Source organism: Ornithodoros turicata, chromosome 1, assembly GCF_037126465.1.
Source record: "Ornithodoros turicata isolate Travis chromosome 1, ASM3712646v1, whole genome shotgun sequence".
NCBI lineage: Eukaryota > Metazoa > Arthropoda > Arachnida > Ixodida > Argasidae > Ornithodoros > Ornithodoros turicata.
Genome location: NC_088201.1, coordinates 39,490,638 through 39,517,040, shown reverse-complemented (window position 1 = coordinate 39,517,040; position 26,403 = coordinate 39,490,638). Strand labels below are relative to the sequence as shown.

The 26,403-nt window shown below is 46.7% G+C and overlaps 1 protein-coding gene across 8 annotated transcripts in view; it reads right to left on the bottom strand.

The window, feature by feature from the left end:
- Positions 1–26,403, bottom strand: part of LOC135378039 (zinc finger homeobox protein 4-like) — a 253,994-nt gene that overhangs the window by 33,896 nt on the left and 193,695 nt on the right. For 7 of the 8 annotated variants that reach the window (XM_064610870.1, XM_064610874.1, XM_064610872.1 and 4 more), the window contains one exon: positions 18,923–25,375. In XM_064610870.1, coding sequence (XP_064466940.1) covers positions 18,923–25,375 — 6,453 coding nt within the window. The remainder of the gene's footprint in view (positions 1–18,922; positions 25,376–26,403) is intronic. The other variant, XM_064610877.1, reaches the window with a different exon arrangement.

The following is a 26,403-nucleotide window of genomic DNA, read 5'->3' as shown; positions in this document are numbered from 1 at the left end:
GTGGCGTATATTCTTCAGCAACAACCTAGCGTAGCACTCTCGTAAAAGAAGAGAGAGTGAAAAAAAAATGTCGAGATACACTCTGTCTTAAGACAATCAAAAGAGCCCGATTCAACGTGCATCAAGTCCGTCGTAAACGCCGCCTATTTCGCTGGAGATCTATAAATTTTCCCATAACGGCGCTCCTCGACATCGTTCACTGGTGTCTTCACGTGTGTCCCATCCCAGGTGCTTGTCGTGCTACGACATTTTGTGTCGTGTTGGCCTATTAAAAATACACCGTCTCGAGCGTTGCTTCCTCGCTGCAACAAAGGATGCATACAGAGACGCCGGATTGGGGGGAAGGTAGTCAGTGAACGAAGATGCAGCTTCGAAACCTTGAGAGTGGAGGAAAAAATAAGAAACAGCCCTTTTTATGACATTATCTTTGTGTCCGTCAGTATTCAGAGCTCTGTGGTGTGGAGAATATTGAAGATTCCAGCACACAGGTCGACTTGCAAAAAAAGACTTTGAGAATGATCCGTGCTAGTGCAGACGATTGTAAGAGACTCTGAGTGGCACGTCACGCTGTACCTGTCGTCGATAGCAGGTGGAGACCACAGCGATAAAGAGCAATTTGGATAAAGGAAAGCGTTGGATTACCCTGGCGGTATTTATCCGTGCATCCAGCAGCACAATACACTGATAATCGAAATGCATCGAGGTGGGTATTGTGAGGACTCACATTTCGATGTCCGTCTCTGCGAAAAAAAGAAGTAAAGCTTATTGGGTCGTGTGGGAAGCTGCTAAACAACATGAACCAGTGGAACCAACAAGAAATGCTGAGCAACGAAGACTTGTGAATGTGGAACAATCCCGAAACCTAAACGTGCTGTTCGCTCCGACTGGTGATGAAAAGCACGCGCTACATATGCGAGGTAGTGCCCTCAACAGATCGATCAGTATAGGAGTCAGCTTTGTGGCAGACGAAGCAAAGACGGCAGGAAGCCTAGCCGAAGGATCGGCACGAACAGTCGAGAACCCTAAATACGGCGTTGTTCTCGAATTGTGCAACCGATCAATATCTGTTACAGGTGCGGTGCATTTGTTCTACTGAATGCGCAAAGCGTACGTCGTGCACTATGCTTCCATGTCTTCAACCTTATATATATATATGTTGTATTCCAATGAACATCCCCAAAGGCTTACAAGAAAACGGAGCGGCTGTTGCGATTGAAACCAACTGAATAGTGTCAGCAGACGTGTATCCTAGTCGCCAATATTTGCATTGTGTCTAACTAAACAATTAGATAAGATATCTAACAACCTTTCAATACATTGGTCTGAGCGGCCAAGGTGCCAATCGGAAAGTTGTAGAGAAGCCTTGAGCAACACCCGAGTGACCCGACCGAGGTGTTTCCAAGGCCGCGAAATACAACGGGAGGCCACGTGACCAGCTGCCCGCGCCCGCGCTGCGATTGGAAGACGCGTTATCGGGAGTTTTTTTTTTTTTCTTCTTCTTCTATTACTATTATATCGTAGGCCTTCTTTTTCGGCCGACAGAAAAAAAGTACCGTTTTGGAAACACGTCGGGTGTTGTTCTAAGTGGTCCACGACTTTCCAGTTGTCACCTCGGCCCTTAATATTTTCAAAGTTTGCTAAGTAATCTGATCTAAGTCATTAATTAGATCGAGTGAAAAAATCTGGCGACTACGATACCCACTACACGTAACAATATTCAGTTAGTTTCATTCGCGTCGAGCGCTCCATCGTGTTTTAAAATCTTGGTGCATGTTAGATTGGACACCCTATACGTGACAAACACTATCTTAGAAGAAGAGCCGTCTCTGTTCGAAATATCGGCGGGCCTCGTCCTGAGGCACTTCCCTTAACACTTCTTACCGGTTCGCTGGGTTTTCTACCCTTCTACTATCGTAACCCCATTGTCTGTCCTTTGTGACATTGAACTGAGGAAATTACGGCACTAGGACTACCGCGGTGTGAGAACTCTGTCGACAATATATCTGGGCAAGAGCTCATAGAACATAATAACCCGAGAGCATATTGATCGAACACATTTTCCCATCAAACATAAAGAATAACTCCCGTTCCCTTGTCTATATCCCCTTCTGTCACAATTTTCATGCGGAAAACAATGGCTCGTTTTGAGCAGAAAATATTTGCTTCCCAGCCGAGTGCATTGTCCTTGGGCAAATTAATTTATCTCATTCGCCTATCGCGCAAGAGCTCCCGCAACACGACGCCTCCCGTCAACACTTTATCGTCCGAGCGTGGTGGACAGCCAGATGAGAAAAGAGAGCGGAAAAAAAAGAAAGAAAAAAAATGAAGTGACAGTAAAATTGGTTGGGCACGAGTCTAAAACAATGCCTGTACAGAGCACGTTCTCCTTCGCTTGTACGTTTGAAATAGCGAGACAGGACTGTTGCGTTGATGTTAACATTGCCTTGAGTATGAGGGGAAAAACACAGGACGAACACAGGACGAGATGAACAGATAGACAAGGGCAATGTTAACATCAATTCAACACCAGCTAGCTAGCCTGCTCCTGCTATGTTCATGGACTGTTGTGTTGCATGATTGTTCCTCCTTCCACGCATCATATGCATGCCTATGATGGGCAGCATTCTTTGTTGCATCATACATTTGTCCGTACGGTTCTCACCAATGCATCCAGTTATGGTTCGTCTAGACTTCGGTCTTAATTTGACATTAGCGCCTCTTCAGGCAGTGGATAAAACCACACCGGCTCCTGTGTTGCGACTCGCGTACCGAAACCGATGACAAAGTTCACTGTTTGAACAACTTCCATACTTCAGTTCATACTGACTAAACTGTGTCAGGTTGCTGAACTGTGTAGGTTCGGTAGGGCTTGGCGTAGCAAAAAAAAAAAAAAAAAGAATGTGGTGTGGAAGAAGATGCTGGTTTCTGCGACCGATCGCTTAGTCATATAGATCTTCCCCATAGAAACTAAGGGAAACCTGCATGAATTTCAGTCGCGTCTCCTGAGTTAGTCCTTTGAATAAAATCATCATCCAACTTCCAAGGCTGCCAACGTACATTCACAATGAGAGCGAGTTGCAATCTGCAACAGCACCTGCTCGAAGTAAACCACACAGCACAGAGCATTAATCTGATAGCCCGCAGACACGACGCCATCGCCCTTACCATAGCCCTACATAATACGTTAGCGTGCATTGCGAGTGGAAGCTGCCATGTTGAGAGAAGATTCTGTCAATTGCGATGTGTCCAAGAACTCACATGCCTGGAGACGGGGATTTTTGTAAACAAGAATTTGCGCGAAATTTCAGCAATAATAACAAAAACACGCGTGACCTTGGAAACAACGTTTCACGACTTTCGAAAATATGTAACTCGAAAACATCTTAGCTGGGCTGAGGAAAGCATGATATATATATATATAGTGTATATATGTATATATATATATATATATATATTATATATATTTATTTATATATTATATTTATATTTTATTATTATTTTAAATTTATCTACGTATATATATCAGGTTGAAGGGATTGAGATAGCAGACGGCTACGAAGTTGCATAGAAGTAGAATAATAAGACGTGGACAACTGATTACAGGGAAGTTAACAAAAACTAGTGTATTTAGTGGAAAATTTAACACGTAAACTACAACATGCTATGAAACATTTAAAAAACGGTACGTTTCGACAGTGGCACTGTCATCGTCAGGAGAAAAACTGTGTCAGGAGGAAAACTTTGTCCTGACGAAGACAGTGCCGAACGTTTATCACAGCTACACGTTTGCTTGCGAAAGACAAAATGAGAATACAAATCAGAAGGTAGCCCCACAAGACCACAATCCGCGTCCGTTCAGTATCGTTTTGTAGAGTTTTGGGTTCTTATAATAGTTATTCTTTCCTGTATACGAATGGAAATGGAACTTCGGTGATTCTTAATGTCCGTTTACTATATCAGCAAGCGTAGAGACTGGGTAAAGGAAGGAAGGTCCTAAAAGTAAACACGTAAAAACGGGGAAAAGAAAATCAACAAAATGGCCTCGACCCTGTTGTTGACATTGAGGTAGAAAAAGTTAGAAATATGAAAATACGAGCCTGCGTGGTTGCGCGAATTTCTATGATTTCCTCCGTGCAATTACGTCATTACGTCATTGAGCGCTAATTAGTCACCAGATCGAGCACCTCGTTAAATATTAACGACGTGACCGAGGACGCAGCAGCTCCCGTTTCAGCCGACCGCAGTGGCGGCCTTACATTTTAATTTTGTCGATAAATCATCGATGTAATGACCGGCATACAAAGAATGGGTCCACTGCGCTTATATTTTCTACCTGTAGGCACCACAGGAATAATACTGTGGGGAAGACCTACGGAGTATAATATTGATAACAGTCGAAACTATAATCATAAATACAAAACGTCGTTGCTCCTAAACTCGCATCAATTTTATACATTCCTCCAGCGGTTTATAATTTCTTCTCCATCGACACATTTGTGCGCCTTCGAGATTGAGCCGTGAAGAATACTAATGAAACACTGACACTGACTTGTTCTGCCCGTATGCTAATCTTGGCTGCTCTTGTGCAAACATTAGGACGTAAGGGTAATGGGATTAGGTACATTTTATATTATGCTACCGACGATACCGCCAACCTGTACGTAACTATAATGCGAAAGTTGCTTTGTTCGTTGAAAACGATCAATAACTGCCCGGTGTTGAACCATGATGGACATCAAATTAAGGCAGAAAAAGCTTTAGGAAGATTCTTAGGAAGGTCATTATCTGACAACGCGCTAGGGGGTCAAATGTGTAGACCCACAGCCGTAAAATACGACAATGAACAGTTTTTCGGGATACAGGGAAAAACAATGCGACTCCAGACGTTGGAGAGGGGACGCGGAGGGCAATTATCGAGGCTTGGTTGATAACCGTAAAACCGTATGGTTTTCTTGCAGTGTTTCCTTCTCTGTAGATATACGACGAGTGCATAAATTTAAAAAAATCCCGTTTCTATAATGTGGTTTTAAATATCCCACAAGATGACGCCACAAAATCTTCCCATCTCGAAGTCATTACGTAAAACAAAACGGAAGTTCAAAATTAATCGATAAGCGAAAATAATATAACTACTAAAAACCGCACCTGCATTCTGATTGTAACGAAGCCAATTCCGCGCCGGCAAAATGGTCACTAACCGCCATGTTCTCGCCTTTATCACAACGACACGGTACAGACATGCAGTCACATATGACAAAAAGAAATACGGGCGTCTGATAGGCTGATTGATTGATTGAAAAAAAAAAAAACTATGGAGATGTGCGTCTAATAGACATATTTCATCAATCCATTCGTTTCTATTGTATTGCCGTACTATCTCCGTATTAAAATATGTGTTTTCTTTTGACATATACGAAGGAGTTGCCGATATTCGTGATGACAATGAAGATAGCGCTTATCTAAGAATCTAAGAACTCATGGGAATTTTGCGCCACACGAAAAGTTTCTCACCCAGACGAAATAATTGCGCCGACGAAGGGAAAAGCCAGTAGAGAAGTTGCCACTCCGGCGTCTCCGAGGGTATAAAACGCGTTCAGGGAAGGAAGAGGTTCAATCCACCCGCCCTCCTCTCCTCCGGGCGATTATTTTTTACTCCCTTCAATCAAAGCGAAAATGACTGGGTCTTCTCGTGAGTGACTGGCGTAGGCGTTACTTCCGCTCTAGTTGGTATTCTTCGCCTAGTCATCTTTGCTGTAGGCCACGACTTCACCGTCTATAAATGCCATTTCACTCTTCTTGTTATGCCGTGTTAGATGTATCGCTCCGAGAGAGCGAGAGAGAGAAGAAACTAGATTGGAGAGAAGACGACGGAGATGGTACAAAGAAGAAGGCCAGTGGCAGCGAAAACTCATTTGGGTCTACCTACCAGTAATTTTATGGTAATCCCTCGGAAAGTAAAGAAAGGTCCACCTACGAGGTTAACACGCTCCTTGTGCCCTACTGAACCAACGCCACCAAGACACCAAAAGCATGCTTGATGTCTCCCCTGTCGCCACGCGGACATATCGAGTCGCGATGTCGTCTGCTATAGTGAATCGCCACAGACGATTTGAAACACAGGCTTTCTGTAGTCGTGATTGGCAGAACGTCGCGTCGTTTAAGAGCTTTATTTACGCTAGGTGGTGTTGACGGAAGCTACGACGAGAAGGATCTGGTAATGAGGATGAGAGGATCCGTGTTCGTGAAATTAGGCAATTGTTGAGCAACATTTGCTAGCATATTTACTTTCCACCACCCTGGTTTGATTGGTTCAAAACCGAAGGGCAAAAAATAAGTAGAGAGTAGGTCTCCCGATATACGTGCTGGTATTATCCTCCTCCAGTTAGCATGGACCTATAACGAGTAGCTAATCCTTTAGGTTCTGCAATTATTTTTTAGCTATGACCATAGCTACTTGAAGAACCCGGGTTCTTTCAAACAACCATGGCTTGTACAAAAAGCACAACGGGAAACGAAAGCCGATCCCATTGTCATACAATTAATACAGTCTCCTACACCTATGACATTACAGGACAGCCCCAAGGACGCCCCAGAGGCATAATAGCATCACAAGATGTCGCGCCTATACGACCTATACGCATCACGAGAAACGACACCACGAACCAGTTGTCACAAAAATAACGAGTAAATAAAAATATAATATTGAAAAGAAACAACGCACATAATATTTGTTTGTAGCGATTCAAAGTAAAGAGAGGAAAAACGTTACTCAGACACGCACAAAAAAAGTCCGAAGTCGCAAACCTAAGCAGCACAACTCAATCCATCTCTAACAGAAGTTCGCCCGAAGGAAAACGCACACAATACAGTCGCTCGAAATCTGATGTTAACGTAGAGGTGGAAGGTAAGAGGAATGAAAAAATAAAATAAAAGATTCAGGGATGAGAAGCAGTGAAATAGAAACAAGAAGGCTAGCGAAAGAAGAACAGAAGAACCACACACACACACACACACACAAAAGATAGAACAGGAGTATCGGATGATTCTGCCGTACACTGAAGGTGCAGACCAGCCATTGGATTTATAATTACCGCGTGCAAAAAGTCCTAAAATGGCTTTCTTTGCCCTGGAGGTGTAGAATTCATTAGAGTGATTAACCAACTATGAAAAATTGTTTAACTTAACTGGGAGGAAAGGCCAATGTCTGGGAGCTTCTGATATTACTATTTTGATATTTTACTACACTTACAATGCGTGAACGATAAAGCTGTGTTCGTGTAGTGGTTCAACACAACCTCCAACACAAAGCGTTCCCTTATTAAACAGTATATGTTTGCACAATTTCAGAAATTGTTCTTCACGCGCAATTCACAGTATTCAGTGGGGCCTTGTCTCCATTCAGTAGAGCACTAGAGAATGCCTGAAGCTCAAAGAAGACTAAGAAAGACTAGTCTAAAGGACTAAAGCACCATGGGCATTAACGCTGAGAACTGTTACGATACAGTGAGATATGCGCATGGTAAAAAAAAATCCCTGTCTCATTTCATTTCAAATTGTTATACACCACGGCGTCCACAGGAGTACATCTGTACACGTCCAGGTTGATTATCGTTTGTGACAGTTGACTCGTACGCAGCCTGCATTACCTTACAAATATCTGGGAAAGATATGCGCATCTATACGCATCGTGGGGGGTAAGCGGGGACACATGTAACTGGCGTTAGACAGAAGAACTGTCCATTCTGTAGCTCATTTTGGAAATGACATCTGAACGCCGACAAACAAGTATCGCTCGGATACATCGGGAGTTAACCGGTTGTTAGGGGTCCCTTGCCTCCCGCGACAGCTATTATACAGATATACTTTATGATTTTTCAGGGGGCCATCGGTCAAAGCCTCCCAGTCTGCATCCTTCGCAAGCATCATGGAGCCAATTAACGACAATCTGCACGTAGTGTGTAGGGTGTATCCGCTAAAGATAAGTTGGCCGCAGAAGAGCGGGCCTGCTGAGGCATGAGTGCTGTCCTCTTACGGCAGAATGTCCCACAGTTCAGAGAAGTCCACATAGCTAGAGAAAGAGATAAAAACGTGGCCATCTAATTAAGTGGAAAACTGCCTTAAAATACCTAGAGGGCGTCTCCAGGGCGTACCACGTCGGAGGACTGGTTGAATTGCGTTTGGAATCGACCGCGGGGATATCACGACATATCTGTCTCGCAATCTTTGATTTGCTTATTTAATTTAAAGTGGTGGGCGGGCTGTGTGGCCTGAATGTCTATGCGTTCACCTACACCTGCGTACTAGCGACCAATACAGTACGCCGACGAATTGAGTCCCGCGAAGCTGTCCCGTTTATTCCATTTGTTTGAAACGAACTGCGTTTTAAGTGCTTCCTCGCCCTCGTCGTAGCATTTTGACGATCAAACTGACATTAAAATAATGATTCTTTCCCTCTGTAAGACTTCATTATTTGCTTCGGCACTTCTACACGTGAGGGGTCAGTGAGTTGCTTTGCGCTCATTGGCGCCGATCTATCGTTGCATCGTGACTCGAGCGTCAATAGTGTCTTTAATGATTAGTGATGAAACGCGAACACACGCACACAAAAAAAGTGTACGGGATGTTCCGTATAAATGCTGGCGTCAGCTCGGCCGTTTCATCACAACGCTATTATGTGGGATGGCTTAACATACGTTCTCCCGCACAATGTACCGCATACATCTGGGTACCTTCCCACGTATCGAAAGCTCAAGGAGAAGTTAATAATAATAAATACTATATGCCGATTAAGAGATAGATACGGACGGTCGATCGTTTTGTAAGCCCGCTCACGCGTGCCTTGCAATGGCAAGTAAGTAGGCTTGTAGAGACGAGCCAGAATAACAAACGAGATCGGGTAAAAAATTACCGGGATAGCGTCCCAAAAATGAAGCACCCTGAAGAGGTGGGTGCACCCCCATATTGGCGACACTCTTGCCATCCTAATAAACGATCGATATAATCGCTTCCATAGAGCGGTAATATCGAAGAGCGAGGCTCTCAACAATGAGTAAGGTTATCACATCTGTAGGAAAAAAAAAAAACAAAAAAAAAACAGAATAAATGTACGCGTGTCCTCGATGAACCGATCGCAGAAGCGGCATAAAGGAATACGAATATCGTGTTCTAATTAGCCGTAATTCTAATTAGACGTATAGCGCCGCATTATACCATTATTGAAATTAGCTTCGGCATTCGTAAAAAGCACCGGTTGACAACAACGTTCTACAGTTCATTTGTCGGCTGTGGAAAAGAAATTATGTGCTGCACTTTCGTAGCACCTTGCTCTATTTGCTAGCAGCATACTATAGTGATCGTATCTGAAGAGACAGAGTAGAAGTGGGGGAAGAATGACCTGACAAACCATTGCACCCCGGTAGACCATCCCCCATTTGATTGCATTGTCGGCAACCACAAGGCAACGCTAAGAACCAAACCCTTTTATTGACACAGTGTAGCCGGGGTGGCGACCGTGCACATCTAGATTGATGGTTCCCTCAACAGACCCTTGATGCGATTAAATGGACTACAAACGCATTGTCGGGCTTGCAGATGCTCCTCGACGGAATTTCGTATTGGGTTGTACATCAGTGGACTATTGAATTCCCGGCAAGTGATATTTCGAAGGTAAATGACAGTTTGGAAGAAATCTGGAGTGCTGCAAACGCACGAGACTTTCTAAAAATTTTCAATTCATCGTGTTCATTGTGCTTCTTTTTAATGTCCCAACATCAGGAAAATCATCCAGATTTACAATAACGATCAATCATTTTTCCAATTTCCGAGGTAAATTTTCGAGGTAAAAAACAAGCCGCAGACATAAATAATAGGGAAAGTAACAGGTAAACTGGAGCTAGTGGTAGTAAAACTATTTCTACAACTGATATCTATGCCGAAATTTGCCATAATATGCCGTAATCACATAGTCCTGTTTCTGCTCTTACGTATGCCAAACCGGGCGCACAGTCACCGCTGTTAAACGCAACACTCAATCACGTGTGATCGCCATCTCCCTTTGATTTTATTTGATTCTGGACCCATATTTATATGAGACAGATATGAACACGCTAGCGTGCGCCGTAAAAATAGGAACCGGTCTATACCTGGATCCTGCAGTCACACGTCTAAGTACAGGGCACATTTACATAGCGCGCACATAGCGTATAATTTGCGACGAGATCAAGAAAGAGGAAGCGGTGCGTGATACAAGAGAGAACCCCAACACGTTGCTGACCGACCGTTTGACATCAACTTGCTGCACAATGCATTGCCACATCGACCTTCCAAAACGCCTTTAACTAATAGCACAGTAGCTCACGTATTGAAAGACAGCTGATTGTCTGTGCGGCATACAAGCGTCCTATCGCTGCAAAGCTATCAGCTGGGCATTTGGCAGGTAAGCTACCGCGAGAAAAAACAGGTAATATATTTCAGTGTTGTACTGAAATGTTTTTAGGTTCAATTAAGATTTTGCAATAATCCCGTGCTTTGTCTTGTCAAAGCGCTATCAACCATGTACCGTCGGCAAGTCGTGATCCCTTGTAGACGGTTTACATTACACACTAGAAATGACATTGAAAACTAGCGCACTTCGGGGCGTCTGTCGATTAAAGGGTCAATTAAAGTTATATTATATCTATCACTTTGCACAACAACAACAACTTTATTGTGAGATGATGAATGGTCAAGTCACTCAAGTTGGATGGTCAAGTTGAAGTCACTCTCTGCTCTGCCATGCAACCTCGAAGGTTTTTTATCTTTTTTTTTTTTCTTTTGCGGACAGCTCAATATGTTTGAAGAAACGTTGGAAGGAGTTTTGGGTAGGCGCCTTTGCTTTTTGCTTTTGCTGGAGCTTTGCTGGAGCTTTGCTGGAGAACACGCCACTGAAAGGGGACCCACTGGAGCCAAAATTGACGGCACCATCACCCATCCATGCGCGTGCCTGTTGAGAATACGATACTCGGAACATTCCCGCCGTCCCGTCTTCCGGTATAACAATTCCTTCCCAATAATGGACCTCTTTAGATGTCTGACTATAGTGTAAATTTGATTGGTCCATGCATTTGTGCGTTACACTAATATGACATAGACGGCGCCTTGGTTTGGTTTGTTAGGGGTTCAAATCAGGTGCTACTATAGACTAGCTGGCTTGCTACTCCTTGCTACGTCTTGTTTTACTTTTGTAGTGGTTTGCCTTTTGTTGGTAGCGGCGGAAAGAAGTGGACACAACTCCAAATCAGTTATGTCTGACATTACACACATATATGTGTAAAGAGCTTATTCTCAAAGGGTCTTCAGTTCGATGTAACACATTACTCCCCCAGCAAGACGATTGCAGGATAACTGTGTTGTGACCAGTAACACGATGCTTCTAGGTGGTTGTTAAAGATTTAGTAGTGTGACTTTTAGAACGAAGGCAGTATGTGGATATGAGAGGCACGCGAAACATGAGTATCTACACTTTTGACGGTTGAATTTTACGTAGTGTGTTTCTCTCAGCAGCCCCCATTGGGGGTTAGGAACGAAAACCAGTATATTGCTCGGTAAGCAAGCTGGCGTCCGGACTCTCCCAGTTCAATGATCCTTCAAATCGAAGTTTGACTCCATGACTTTGCCTACACGTCGAAATAGCAGCACCTGGTCGAACGCTGCAGGTAGTTTTGAATCCTTCATCTTTCCTGGGCACACAGGTTGAAGAACAAGAACACCTCGTAAAGCAGGGGTTCCCATTCTACCTGTTCCACAACGGTTGTTAAGCGGGGCCTCCTGAAATAGAGGACCATGAAATTGTCCACCATCCTTTTGTCGTCAGAACATTCGAAATGTGTCCATATGCACTGGATGGGTTGCTCTTATGCACGGACCTCGCCGATCCTAAAAACGCCCGAGCACAAATAAACGCCGCGACCAGATTTGACCTTGGCCCGCCCCCTCTCGCCGGATATTCCAGAGGTGCGTTCCATTTACGGCTCATCATGAAGTTGAACACGAACGAACCCCCAAAGTAAAGTACGGCCGTCCTCCTCACTGCACCGATAAGAAGGCCATTGAACGCCGTGGTTTCCCTCGTCCGGTGACATACCGGTCATCCTCCTCCACCATTGCTCCCTCATAGCCAATCTGATCGGCAGAACCCGCGCAGAGTGGTCGCTGAGCCTCCGCAGGTGGGGAAGGCAACTTCGCTTAGCACGCGGGGGCGATGTCCAGTTGGCCCTCCCAAAGATACATCCTCCGGCGCACCTCCGTATGGAAGATCTACGCCGTGTCGCCAATGCAACATTAGAAAATTAACTTGCGCGAACAGAGCTTATCGTAGGTTTGGTTTGGTGGAAGGAAGAACAAAACGAAGCTTATCGTCTCTCTCGACATGCTCTCTGCAAAGGCTACATTCCACTCGAATACGTGCTGAGAGAGCGCTCTGGAGATGCATCTGTGTGCATTCTTCAGAGAACCGCACACTTAGTCACAGCTATCCACGCTATACACCTTAGAGATTTCGTGAATGGTACATCTTGCTCACCTTCGTCCTGCGATTAGCGGGGACCTGTAACTGCACTAAGCCAGGTGACGCTGAGCTTCACCTTGTCCTTACAGCTCGTATTGATGGTAACCGTCAGCGCTAAAGCTTTGTCGAGAACATGCTTGGAACGAAATCTAAACAATGTGTTTTTGTTTCCCTTAGACTGACCAGCAGGAAAGCAGGATGGAGGAATCTGCAAAGCTCCTTTTAGTTTTGTATCGCGTAACAATCTCATACAGCCGTTGAACTAACATTCGAATGAGTAGAAGGACTCGATTACCCGTCCAATGAATCAACTGAGGAAGGTGTCAAGTGGCTGGAATCAAGCACAATGAAGAATGAATCAACCGAACGTACATACATAACAGCTTTTTTTCTTTTTTCAGCTTTCGGACTGTAGCTCAACCCAACTGACTATCTCGGTGACATTGTGTTCGAAGCAGTCACCCATTGACGCAACTTTCGTATCATACCTTGCAATAGCATCTCGTTTAGATCTTACGGCTCAAGCGCTGTGCTCTCAACCTCCTACTACAGATATTCAACTGGCTACCAAACAGAAGCATGCATTCAGTAGGAACGGCTGTAGGATGTGGTGACGCCGAAGACAGGGCGAAGGAGGTGGATAAAAAGGGGGAGGAGTGGGGGTGCTAATTTCATTCGAGGCGCGTGTCGATCGCAGTAGAACATGAACGGAAATGGGTGTGTCGAGATGACCTCTGATCCTGAGCCAAGGTCACCCTGCTATCGCCCTCTTCACTGGTGGTGGCACTAACTCTCGAACCACCCTCCAAATCCCTCCGACGTCCCCACCTGGTTGTATATCTTCGCCGACGGAGTCACGAAAGAAGGCAAAAGCAACCACAGCTCCATAAACAACTCAGTATGGGACAGATTTAGCACCTCCCAACCAAGTCCTTAATTGCCGTTTCTATGGAGAAGACGCCAGCATTCCGAGAAGCCCCCATGTCTTATTTTCCATTTTCTTTGCGTTCCTTTCTCCCTTACTCAAAATGCGCGAACGCGACTGAGCTAAGACTAGCTTTACAGACAAGCCATGTCGGCGGAATATGGTTTCTACATATCCTACATAGCGGCCGCGCTTGTTCCAGCTCTTCCTTGTGCAAGAGGTTAGGGAAATAACACAAAATTTACACGAAGGCCTTCCTTCACTGTCATTGGCATTTGAGCTTCCTACGGTGTTTTCTACACAAGAGCCGGTGCGCGCGTTTGTTGGGTCTGCGCAGGGGAGGGCATTCTCGCGTGTCCAAAACAGTAGGTGGGCCGCCATGCCCTAGGCTATGTGTTTTCCCCTAGGCAAATGACCAATACCGGTCATTTTGTAAAGCTTTATTTTTTGCCATCTAGAAAGCGGCAGAGCTGGCGCTTGCCCCGAGCAAAATTTCCTCAAGACCTGCCCAGATGACGTTGTGGAGTTCCAGAAGCACTATTGTTTACTATGGGAGAATTTTTAGCGGGCTGCTGTACCATAAGAGTTATTAGTGAGTGTCAGTAGACCGTCGATAATGTAGCTTCCGAAGTACCGTGTCTACCGCACCCAATCAACAGATAAGATTCTGAGTTATGCACACTGCCATTGGTTCCGGTAGGTACGGTAGCTTTACGGTGACGTTACCAAGGGTTGCTGATTCACACTGCTGCGTTTACTGTTGCACTTGCGTGTTACGTCCGCCGACAGCGAATCACTGTAAGGGAACATCTTTCCGGATGGACCGAAGATACACGTAAAGGTGCGCCCTAACTATATGCCGATCGGCATAGTGAGCCATAGGCAAAGCACACCGAGAAAGATGATAGGCATAATGAGGACGCACCTAAAGATGTACGCAGCCGTAAACGCAGCAATTTGAATTAGCCTTAACACTCTCTATTATAATTGTACAGGATTGCGCTCATATATCATACATTGGGTTGCCAATCAGGTGTCGCTACAGTCACTTCCTTCTATTGCACGGGAAGGGTTCATAAAACAGCGTGACATCCCGGACGTCGTGAATTTCAGCGAACTTCGGCTTGCTCAACGAGCGCCCAACGCTCACTTCCAGCATCGCCATATAGAACCTTAGAACAATATTCGTTTACCTTCAGTTATCAACTTCAACGCCCAATGAAAAGGATAACACCACGTTTATGTGAATACGGCAATCACTGGTATATCAAGTAATCGGCAACATGGTTGTGAAGTACTGTTTGCAGTGGGGACATTGGCTCAAGTGACTCAGGCGCACACAACTAGCTAACAGAAAGGGAAACCGTTGTAAGATATTCGTCTGTTTATGGGCGTGGAATACCTGCATTCGCAGTAGCACAACAGGCCTACGAAGCCTCAAAACTTTAGTCATCTATTGCCAGCGAGCTCTTCAATAACGAAATTTCTTAACATTTAGTCACATCTGTTTGGTACGGTTTTTTCTGGAGACACACGGTCGCCATCGTTCGGTACTGTCTTTGATTACAATCCCTGAAATGAGTTGCGGCGGGAACTTGTGATATGTACACACGCCGTGTAACCGAATGTGCTACAGGTCTACAGGCTAGATCACTGCACGGGCAGCATTCTTAGGCCCAGGCCCGGCCTTCCTTTGATTTACCCGCCCGGCCCGGCCCGACGGCTCCATACCTGGCCAGAGCCCGGCCCGATAAATTTATAGGCTACCCGGCCCGGCCCAGTGTAGTGGGCTGTAAAAGTTGACCGTGGCTGACTAACAGTGGGGTAACACCTAGGCCCGGCAATGTCAAACCCGAGCTCAGGGCAGGCCCGAAGACTTTACTCGGCCCGGCCCTACTACAGGCTTACACCTCATTGCCCCTGTTAATAGTTGTAAAATCTCTTAGTCTACCACCACATAGATGCTTCTGGATAGCAAGAATGCCCGAAAAAACCCGCAGACATTTCATCAAATCCACTTCCGAGACAACTTCCGGCATGTAGGATATTTTCTTCCTGACGCAAATAGGCTGGCGTAATGCGTAACATTGAGCGCAATAAAGTCACCGATTGCTTTTTTTTTCTCTAGATTGTATGAAATCATTTTCATTCGAATCTACAGAGTATATAGCGAGGACGGTGCGTGCCAATCAGGAAGAGGAAAGGTGACACGCAATCGGTATACGGCAAGAAAAGAAGAAAAAATGGCTTCACGGGTGAGATTTCCATGAGGCTTGCAACACGCAAAGGCTGGTCTCCTGGTCCTGGTAGCCTGTATGCGCATCAATGCGTGACCCACAATCATGCAGATCGCATTCGCCAGCACTCGACCACGAATAACCTCGTTCTTTCCTGATTTCAAGGCGTCATTTCAAGTTGCATCCCGGTTATTATCGGCCTCGTGTTGACACACTATCGTATAGAACGAGTGGGGCCCGTCCCTGACGCACCCATCAGACCCATCGGTCTCCAAAGGCGTGCAACACAAGTCCACATGCACTAAGAACAGAAACTTGCATGCGCTGATGTGCCAACGGAGGAGTCTCTCCAGGGAGTTCAATGAGGAGATGGTTAGTTGTTCAAATCATCTATCCATCTTCTCATAAAATTACCTTTCTGCCTATTGACATACGTTGCCATCGTGTAGAGCACCCGTAACTGACACCGAAACACGGGCAACATTCAGATTCCCAATTTGCCATCTCTGGGGACATGGCCGTGCCATCCGTAAGAGTATGAATCCCCATTTCTTTACCGAGATTTGTTGGACACCGCCTGCACTGACAGAGTTACTGAACTGGTGGCGGTACTTACGCGTGTAACATTACAGGATAATGTCGCTTTATAGCTCCCTCGAATTAAAAGGAACACCGCACGATCATTCATAAAGGTACACGCCGGAGAGCGCATGAATTGTCGTTCGGAACATCCGCCTTTTTGACCAAATCCAGTACTACCAGCACAAGCTCCCGGTGGTGACACTGACCTTCGGCGTGTCTATGCACTTTCATTGTTTGTCATAAAAGTGCAAATTGCGGGTAACGCACAATACTAAACAACTCTTCCATTCGCCGCATGCCATTCAAAAGGTATCCGGCACTGATCCGGGCGAGGAAGTGCCGTCACTCAGAAAAAAAACAAAAAACAAAAAACGAATGGATATTTGTTTTCTGGAAACCACACGAGGTCGCTTGTTGAAGGGAAGTTGCTTAGAAACTACTAATGGACAAATTACGTGACAGCGGAAACAAAGGTGGACTACGCGCAGCTGCCTCGCAGGCCTACGCGCATCACGCGCCTCTGAGTCGCTTCAGCAGAGCATGGCCACAAAACAAAAGCTATACAAGATAGACAGGACGTTCCAGCATTCAGAAGCCAAAATAAAATCTTTGCATGGCTACTCAGATGGGGTGCTGCATCCGTATGTGCTAGCACGGTATTTTGTTCTTAAATAATAAATCGTAATGAGCGCCGTATGAGCATTACGTGTACTTTCGTTCTGAATTCTCACCTACTCTAGAAGAACATTGAAAGAGAAAAAAACGGACCGCTACTTCAACCATTATTCGCGCACAGTGGGACTACGTGGCTGCTGATATCGATACGAACCCTTATTTATACAATGCGGATTGAATTCCACAAGAACGGTACGAAAGAAGTTAGTATACCAGCGCGGGGTCGCTCTCTCGTGGAAAGATCAACTGCACCCGTGATTCCTAGCCACACATCATAGTGTCCATATTTGTCTGGAAGCGCCCACGGAAAACACGGGAGAAAGCGGAACAGCGGGATCCATCCTGCCACATCCCAGTCCTTGCACAATCTTGGAGTCATCCCGCGAGCAGACGCTGTATCCGTTCGGGCACTTTTTAATTTCCCCTCCTTCTATTTTTACTGTACAGAACAAATGGATACGCCGCTTGTAATGTGCATCAATGGAATGCCCTATGAACTAACGCTTACGTATTAACCCGCCGCTGCACGGCACAAATGAGTGTATTCATGTAAATATTCATGGTCTACGGCAGTTGCATTGCTCACTGCTTTCCAGCTTCTACAAGAGTTCCTCTAATATCTTCACTGAGTTGCGTACTATTCACAGTGTCTGATATGCGCCTTATGAGTGGGCATTACTTGCAACACTGAGGGAACACGTGTCCAGCGCTAAAATAATGTTTATAGCCATGCTGGTGCATCTCACTAATTCAAAAAGAAGCATCAGCAAAAGCGTTGCACAGCCTCTACAAAGGCACGGTCATGCAGGTTCAAGCTTGGTGAAATTAGTGGCCTCAGTGCTTCATGCCCATCATTTAAACAAAGAAAAATAAGTACATAATTTCAAATTATAACAGAGAAGAAACAAAAACGACGAAGAATGTAAAACAAAGAAACGCTTTATTCTGCTTTTCACAAGCAAACTTGTACAGAAACACAGGCTGTATTCATAACACTGGTTGTCTTATATGTACAAAACAGAACAGAACGGCAAGTACCGACAAGAACAAAAGTGGAAAGATCGTCTTTGGGGAGAAGGAATGATTGTGGTGTAGTTCTGAAAATAGAACGGTAACCGAGCAGTACAAAAGGAAACGAAATGCTATTTACCACTTGCACGCTACATGCATGTTCAGAGTCCTTTTCAGACAAGTGTTGGAACTCTTGATGAAGGCACACGAAAACACAGATGGTGAAACCAAGCGACAAATATAACGTTGACTCAAGCACAACATTCTCACTTTGGTTCTAAATGCACTTTTTTGCTTCGTCTCAGAGACTGCATAACTCCATACATTTCACAACTTGAAACGAAACTCAAAACGCAGTCCAGGCGTTTGGCCTCTCATCACAATCTACATAACATATAGGAACATAATAAAAAAATAAAAAAAAAACTTTGGAGAACCATAGAGTCAGTTGATCCTCTCACTACTGAACAAACACTGGTACTGTACAGTTCTTTGAGGGAAGGTACAAGCAAAAACAGTAATAGGGTTACCTGTCTCACATGCACAAAAGACATTTGGGGTACAAACAAGTCAACAAGATTCACTGGAATCCCCAAATGCTCACAGGCCACTCATAATAAAATATTCTCCCATGAATTGCAACACAAAAATGCCTTCCTAAGTCGCGAACTGCGGGCCTCCTAACAGTTGGATTGGCGGACACTTTCCGTCATGAAACTTGATCACAGCTATGTACAGACAGATGAACGAACGAACGATAATCGACCATCACCATCATCTTGGATTGACTGATTTTTCTTGGTTTAGGAACTCGTCCGGTCGAAGTCGATCCGGGAAAAATAAATACGAAATATATATATTTATATATATTTATATATTTGTCTAGGGAGTCATTGCATAAATAAGCGTCGCACAGACAGGCAGGCAGGCATCATAGCTTGTTCCTACCTGAGAACAGTGTAGAGTGGATGAAGGCAGCACCGGATACTCCGGGATAATAACCAGGCAGTCCAGCATAAAGGTAGGGCATTAGGGCGTCATTGGGCGCCTCCTCCTTCTTCTGCGATGATTCGTCGGGCTTTTTGGTAGAGGAGTCGTCCTTCGGGCTGTCCTTGGGCGAACTCGACGGTAGAGCAAAGCTGGGAGGCAACCCTTGGCCCAGCATCTGAAGTTGCTGAACTAGACTCGGCACTTTGTCATGGTCGCTGCTACGCTCTGAGCTGCTGTCGTCCGTCATCTTCTTAATAGTGTCGATGTGGTTGCGCAAGGCATCAATATGCCGCTTGGAGAACAGGTGGTCCTGCATCGAGGTGTTACTGAACTGGTGGTTGTACTTGACACCGCAAAGAGCACACTCTTCGGGAGGCTTGGGCGGCTCCATTTCCTGGCCGAAGGTTTTGGCGAACGCTAGCTTTGACTTTTTCTCCTTGGCACGGGCGTTCTGGAACCACACCTGGACGACCCGCTTAGGTAGTCCTATTTCTCGACCCAACATTTCGCATTCCGCCATGGAGGGCGTCTTGTAGTCGGCAAAAATAGATTTCATGACCTTGAGCTGGACGGTCGTCATTTGGGTGCGGAACCTCTTTCCGGAGCCCGAGACTGATCGCGACGATTGCTGCCCTCCACCGTGAAGTCCCATGGGCGACGTTGGGTTAGACTCAAAGATGGAATCGTCGCAGTCCATGTTGTCTGTGGACTCGGAATGGGTCTCAGAACGAGCGTCGTCAGAGATGCCCATACGGAGGTCCATGCTCTTCTCGCTGACCGAGAGGTGGTCGCCAGACCTATCCGAGTCCATGCGCAGGGGCTTACTCAGGTCAAGGGGGGCCTCACCGCCTTCTCCCTTTACAGCCTTGGGCTTGACAGTAAGGTCCGTCGGGGCACCCGCGATTTCGTCCAGGTATTTTCGAAGCGAATCCTCGTAGTACTTCTTCATGGTGCTATGTACCAGATCTGTACCTGCGGAGGGCGAGATGGCCTTGCTCTCCTCGGAAGCGCTGCTGGTCGGTGTGCCTGGATTCGAGTCCGCGTCTCCGTCGGGGAACGAGTCAATGTTGAGCTCACCTTTACTGTAGAGGTCAGCGTGTCGGGTCGCCAAATGGGACTCGAGCGCAGACCTCGCTTTGAACAGGGCCCTACAGAAGGGACATCGTTTGTGTATCACCTGCTGGTGTGCTCTGAACTGGCCTTTACGCTCCCGCGCACGCGTGTTTTGGAACCACACCTGTACCACGCGCTTCTTGAGGCCCACGTCTCGAGCGATATTCTCCAGCATTTTGCGACTGGGATTGCTTTCCATTTGATATTTTTGATACAAATAGTCCAACTGCTCCGGAAGGATGGTAGTCCGCAACCTCTTGTCACGTGGAGGATCCGTACTCATATCCTTGCCGTCCATTTGCGCTTGAAGTTGTAGCTGATCATCCTCAAGCTTGCGCTTCCAGGACTGTTGTTGCTGCTGTTGCTGCTGCTGTTGCTGAGCAGTTTGCTGTTGCTGATCTTGCAGTTGCTGTTGATGCTGCTGCTGTTGACCCTCGTACTGCAGAATACCGAAAGATGAGTTCGGAGGGTAATTGGGAAACAAATTAGGGTTCATTATGTGCACTATCTGGTGCTCACGCCACAAATCGAAACGCGGAAATACGAGGCTGCACTTATCACACCGGTAAGACCCGTTCTGAGGGCTCTTCGTAGCAGGCTCCGGAGTCCTCGGGGAGGCGGGGTTCGAAAGGCACGACATACCGCGGTCCTCACCACTACTTCCACCACTGGTGGCAGCTGCTGCCTTCAGTTGGACCGCTAGGGGATTTTCGTCTTTGAAACAGGATGTCTTCTGGTGTTTGATAAGCTCATAGTAGCGCTGGAACACTTGAAGACATTTCTTGCACTGGTAGTTTAGCCCCGGAGTCCTCTGGAACCTACCCGAGCCATCGTCGTCCGGTGCTGCAGGAGGTTGGTTCTCGTACACTTTGCGGGCCTTTTGGCGTGCATTTTGAAACCAGACGACAATGACGCGCGGACTCAAGTTCAAAAGCTTGGACAAGTACTCGAGATCGTCGTCTTTGGGGTAGGCGTTGGTCTCGAAAAACTCTTGAAGTACCTTTATCTGGTAGTCTGTGAACCTGGTCCGGTTGGCCCGCTTACCGGAGGAGCCCGTCGAGTTGGCAGAAGTCGTGGGCGTGGGTGTCGTGCTGGACGCCCTCTCAAGCATTGGTGGTGGTGTACTGAGGAGGAAGCCGTGAGGAACCGGAGATCCCAGGTCCAGAGGTGTGTCCACAGACAGCCGGGATGTGAGCGAGGTCAAGAAATCCGATTTGCTGTTCTGATGCGAGGCGTTGATGTTGGGGACTTCGAGTTTTGGTGTGACTACACCACTTTCCCCATTCTGTGTTGTACTCGAAGACGCGACGCTATCCTGGGTGTCTGTGTTTGTTGCTTCTACTCGGCCTTCTTCCTTGCCCTCCTTCTTTATGATAGGTTCGCCGGATAACGTCTCCTTGTTTGTTGCTGGAGCAGATACTTTAGTCCCACTGTTGTTGTCATCGGAGTTATTGTTCTTTTCAGACAGAGGTATGACCTTAGCTTCGCCAGTCTTCTCATACTCTTCAAGATTGAGATAGGTAGACGGAGGGTTGTTAAAGTTGTACGGCGAATCCTTGTTTCGCTGGCGTTCCTTGAAGAGGGTATTGCGGAACCAGTGCTTGATGACCTTGAGCGGCAGCCCGGACTTCTCGGACATTTCCATCAGCTGTTCTTCTGTCGGGGAGTTGTTGATGTCGAAGTATGCCCTTAGGATGCGGAGTTGCTCGTCGCTGATTCGCGTCCGCGCTCTCTTCTGCTGCTGGGCTTGTTGTGCCTGAGCCAACTGTTGGTGTTGCTGCTGTAGAAGCTTTTGCTGTGCCGCAAAGAAGCTGGGATCGATGCCGCCAGGCATCATGGGGTGGTTGAAGGCGGACGCCATGAGGGGGTCCATGTGGGGTGGCATCACGACGGGAATCAGAGGCGGGTGCATATTCATAGCTGCGGCGAACGGCATGTTCATGCCCATGGGAAGACCCATACCGAGACCCATGCTCATAAGCAGCTGGTTGAACTGGAGCTGGGCAGCCATCTGGTTGGCCGTCACGGCAGATGCATCAGATGCGGACTGCTGCTGTTGTTGCTGCTGTTGCTGCTGCTGCTGTTGATGTTGTTGCTGTTGCTGTTGTTGGTGTTGTTGCTGCTGTTGTTGCTGCTGCTGCTGCTGGTGGTGGTGGTGGTGTTGCTGCTGCTGCTGCTGTTGAGCCTGTTGTTGAGAGACGTTCAAGGATGCTGGCGGCGTAGTGGAAGCGGGTGTTGAGAGCTGCGGCGACTGTCCTGACGTGTTCATGTTCCCGCTTCCAACGACAGCAGCACACACACCTGCCGCATTGGCAACACTCACAGCAGTGCCCTGCGACGGATCACCGTGTCCACTGACGGCCTGGCTGCCGGCAAGGTCCAGCATACCCTCCTCTGGAGGAACCTGCGACGCATTCTTTTTGTCGTACTCCGTTCTGAAGTCGTCCGCCAGTTTAGAAACAAAGTCAAGTGGCACAACGTCGCGATGGACCTCTTCCCGGTGAGCCTTCAGCACCCAAATGCTCGAGAACTCTTTCTGACAATGATTACAAAGCGATCGATTGATTTCGGGCATTGTATTTTCTTTTTCGAGTTCACAGTCTACAACTTCTTGTTTGATTTGGACCGCATCAAGTTTCGGGGATGGCAAGGCGTCATGTCCCTCCGTCTGTTGCAGTGCTACCTGCTGCTGTTCCCGCCGTTCCGCATCTTTCTTTGCTCGTTTCTGATTGAACTCGTTGAACTGCATTACTACGTCAAATCCAAATCCCTCGAGAAGGTGCTTATACATTGGAGGCTTCGTTCGTGGGTAAGGGGACCTCAGCCGCAGCAACTGTTGCGTTGCTGTTACGGCAGCCAGCTGAGGATTACTCAGTTGAACTTCAGAAAGAAGTTGCTGTTGTGCGTGCTGGTGCGAATGAAGATGTCCATGCTGTTGATGCTTCTGAGCGACAAGTATTGTTGACGCTTGTCCTGATGCACCCTGTCCTAAAAGGCAGTATAGTTGCTGATGCTGTACAAGCGCATCCTGGGACATAAATATGGCGTTGCAACGATTGCAGGTTGGTAATCCCTGAGCCGACGCGATTTGGGACGATAGAAGAACTGAATTCTGCCCGAGGTGAGGCAAGGCAGGATTCAAGGCATGGTGAAGACAGCTTGCTTCTAGGTTTTCCTGAGTTGATACCGCCGTAGGTGCCGTTGACGTCGACGAAGTTGGAGCCAGGCTATTTGTTGCAGCAACTGGAGATGACATTTCCGCAGACTGTGAGATTGGCTCGCTGCTGGGCGTGGTGGGTCTGCTGGTAGGCATTTCAGAGAGGCATTTCTGTTGTGGTGGCTGTAACATTTCCGCTGCAGTAGAGCCAGCTTCAGGTCGTTCAATCAAAGGGGTATTGAGGTCTACTTGGCCGCTGACTGCAAGCTCATGAAGCTTTGAAGCTCGCGTTTGGTGCAAAACTGACCGCATATGTATATCAAGGGTCGAACCTTGAGTATACGCAACTCTACAAATGTTGCACTTGAAAGGCTTTTTCTCAGAATCGTTATTGTTGTTATTGGCAGTTGGCGACAGGGTGTGACCTTGAGATTGGGTCGGAGAAGGTGGCTGGGACACCCCTTGAAGAGATGACAGGTTATTGCTGCAGCCGATACCGCCAGTACCAGTAGACGTTGTTATGGTGGTACTCGTCGTCGCTTGCGTGGTCGTGCATGCACCTCCCTCTTTTAGACTTAGCTTTAACTTGTGCAGGTGGGACACCGAATTATAATGGACAAGCAAGATATTTTTCTGTGTGAAAGATTCCTTGCAAATGTCACACTTGTAAGGGCGGTTTGGATCCAGGTACTTTTCCATTGGGTAGCTGAGCTTCTCTCCTTTTCGATGCAGCAACGTCTTGTTGTGGCTGGTGAGGTAGCTCTGGCGCGTGAATGCTACCTTGCAGCGATGACACTTGTATTTTCGAGTCGGGTCGTTGTAGCTGTCTTCTGCAATAGCTTGGCTATTGATGTAGTCTTCAAAGAACTGCTCCTTGAAGTTTGAGCCCTCATTCAGAGCACCAAGACTTTGATCCATTACATCACCACCACAGTCGTTATCGTTCAGTGTAACCGCGTCCTCACTATCCATAACCTCGTCGAGAGCTCCGTCGTCGTCTCTGTTGCTTTCCTTTTTCAGGAGTTCTGTTGTTTGAGGATCAAGAACTGCTCCTCCAGCACTAGTCAGGAGAGGGTTATTCACTAAACTGGCTTTATACTGCTCTAGTTCTTCAGCTGTCATATCGGTGTGAGACGTTTCAACATGCTTTTGGAGAGCCGCTAGCGTGCGAAAGCTTCGTCCACATAAAACGCATTGAGTTGCAGCTCGGATGAGATGGTACTGTGAATGAAGCTGCAGTTTTTCGAGTGTCTTGAAAGCTAAGCTACACTGATTGCACCTGTACTTGTAGACGTGTCGTTCAGACACTGCCAGCTGTTGCTGTAATTGCTGCTGGGGTACCCTCTTGGAATGAATTTCTTTAAAGTGCACTTGTACAGCTTGAGGTGTCATAAAACACTGATTGCAGGCCTTCTTCCAGCAGAGGTAACCCGGACCCCGTGGAGTTTGTTTAAGCTCTAGATGGCTTGCATCAGTCTGATGACTCAAGAGATCTTCGACAGTCATGAAATTCTTCCCGCACACAGTGCAGGTTAGATCTTCTGTACTTAAAATATCGTCTGCACTTAGTCTCTCTTTACTTTCACAGTCGCTACTCTGGCCGTCTGCATCTACGCTATCTGAATCTTCTGTCGCTCCCGACACATTAGTATTCGCAATTGCGGGTGACTTTCTGTGAGACGACGGAGATGAAGTTGTAACCCATGCTGATGTATCAACTAGCGCGAGTAGCCGTTGCATTCCTTCAGACGTGACGTTGTGAGTTTCCACAAGATGTGACTCGATTTTATGAAGTTCCTTGAACTGCTCCTGGCAGAGCGGACATTGCACCGACTTAGGCTGTTCTTGTGACTGCTGCTGTGTGGAATGCTGAGACACGACATGAGCTTGAAGTTGAGCCTCGGTACGGGCGGAGAAATTGCACAGAGTACAAGAGCGCCTTTCCGTGGTTCGGTCTTCCAACGCTTCGGGCCGCTGAGTGCTGGCGGCAGCTTCGGCTTTGGCGGCGTTTTCGAGCAAGGCTTGTTTCAGCATTGAACTTGGACTTGACGGCCCTCCTGGCCTGTTGACCGACTCGCGGTCTTCCTGAGATAATACTGGTGGCGGTAGGTCCACTTCCATTGCTTCCGAACCTTTGTTCTCTAAAAGATAAAGATGAAATCATTTACACATATAAAATAAGGAGACATAATGTAAGGGGCTATGAATATATTAGAGAGTTTCAAGCATGGTTCACACTGCTACGTTTCATTGCGTGCAGAAACCTACGTGCGAATACGTACGACATAAGCGACCTGCTGAACTGTTCACATACATTCGTTAACAGCAACTGTCAGCCATGCGCGTCTTTCGTGACATGCCTGTCCACAAAGCGTTATGCTGGAAAGCTTGAAGTCCACGTTTGATTCCGGAGTGAAACAAACTGCTGCTAGTTTGAATGAAAGTGTATTGAATCATGCATCGTTTGTTTGTTTGTAAGGAAAAAAAAAGAGCAGGCATCGTGTTTCTTGCTACATCTATGCGCTCCACGTTTACAGCGGCCGCCATGTTGAAATTCATATCACGCAGACAAGGAGAAGCACCTAAACACGCATACGTGGAAGGCAGCGATTGGTTCTTCGCTTGCGGTTCGCTGCATGTATCGCAAAAAGTTCAGCTCGGAAGAACTCCTTGCGTTCTGCTGCTGAAGGTTTCGCACGCATCTGTTGCCACGGTAAGCAACGTTCGCACGCGTCCATACGCAATGAAACACAGTAGTGTGAACCATGCTTTAGTACCGCATTACGCAATCGCTTTTCGTCTGCAAGAAACTAGCGGGTGCACACTCCTCATGCGCAAAACATTGCTTTGCGTATAGCGCATGCGCAGTGTGAACATGTTATTTCCTTGCATAAGCAGGACGACTGCATACGCTACAACTAAAACCCTCTATTAACTAATTTTTTTCTGTCCCACATCAGTTCTTTGGATTCGTCATGGATTTTCTTCTGAGGAACGAACCGGAAATGCGTCTTACTACGATTCACGCGTTACTTCTCAAAGCAAACGGCGCAGGCTGGAATGCACATAGAAGCTGATGCGGCGTCACATATAGCAGGTTCGGACGTCTGATTCCAGTAAAGAGGTGTTACAACAAAGTACACACCGCGCTGCGTGCTCTCACTATAGT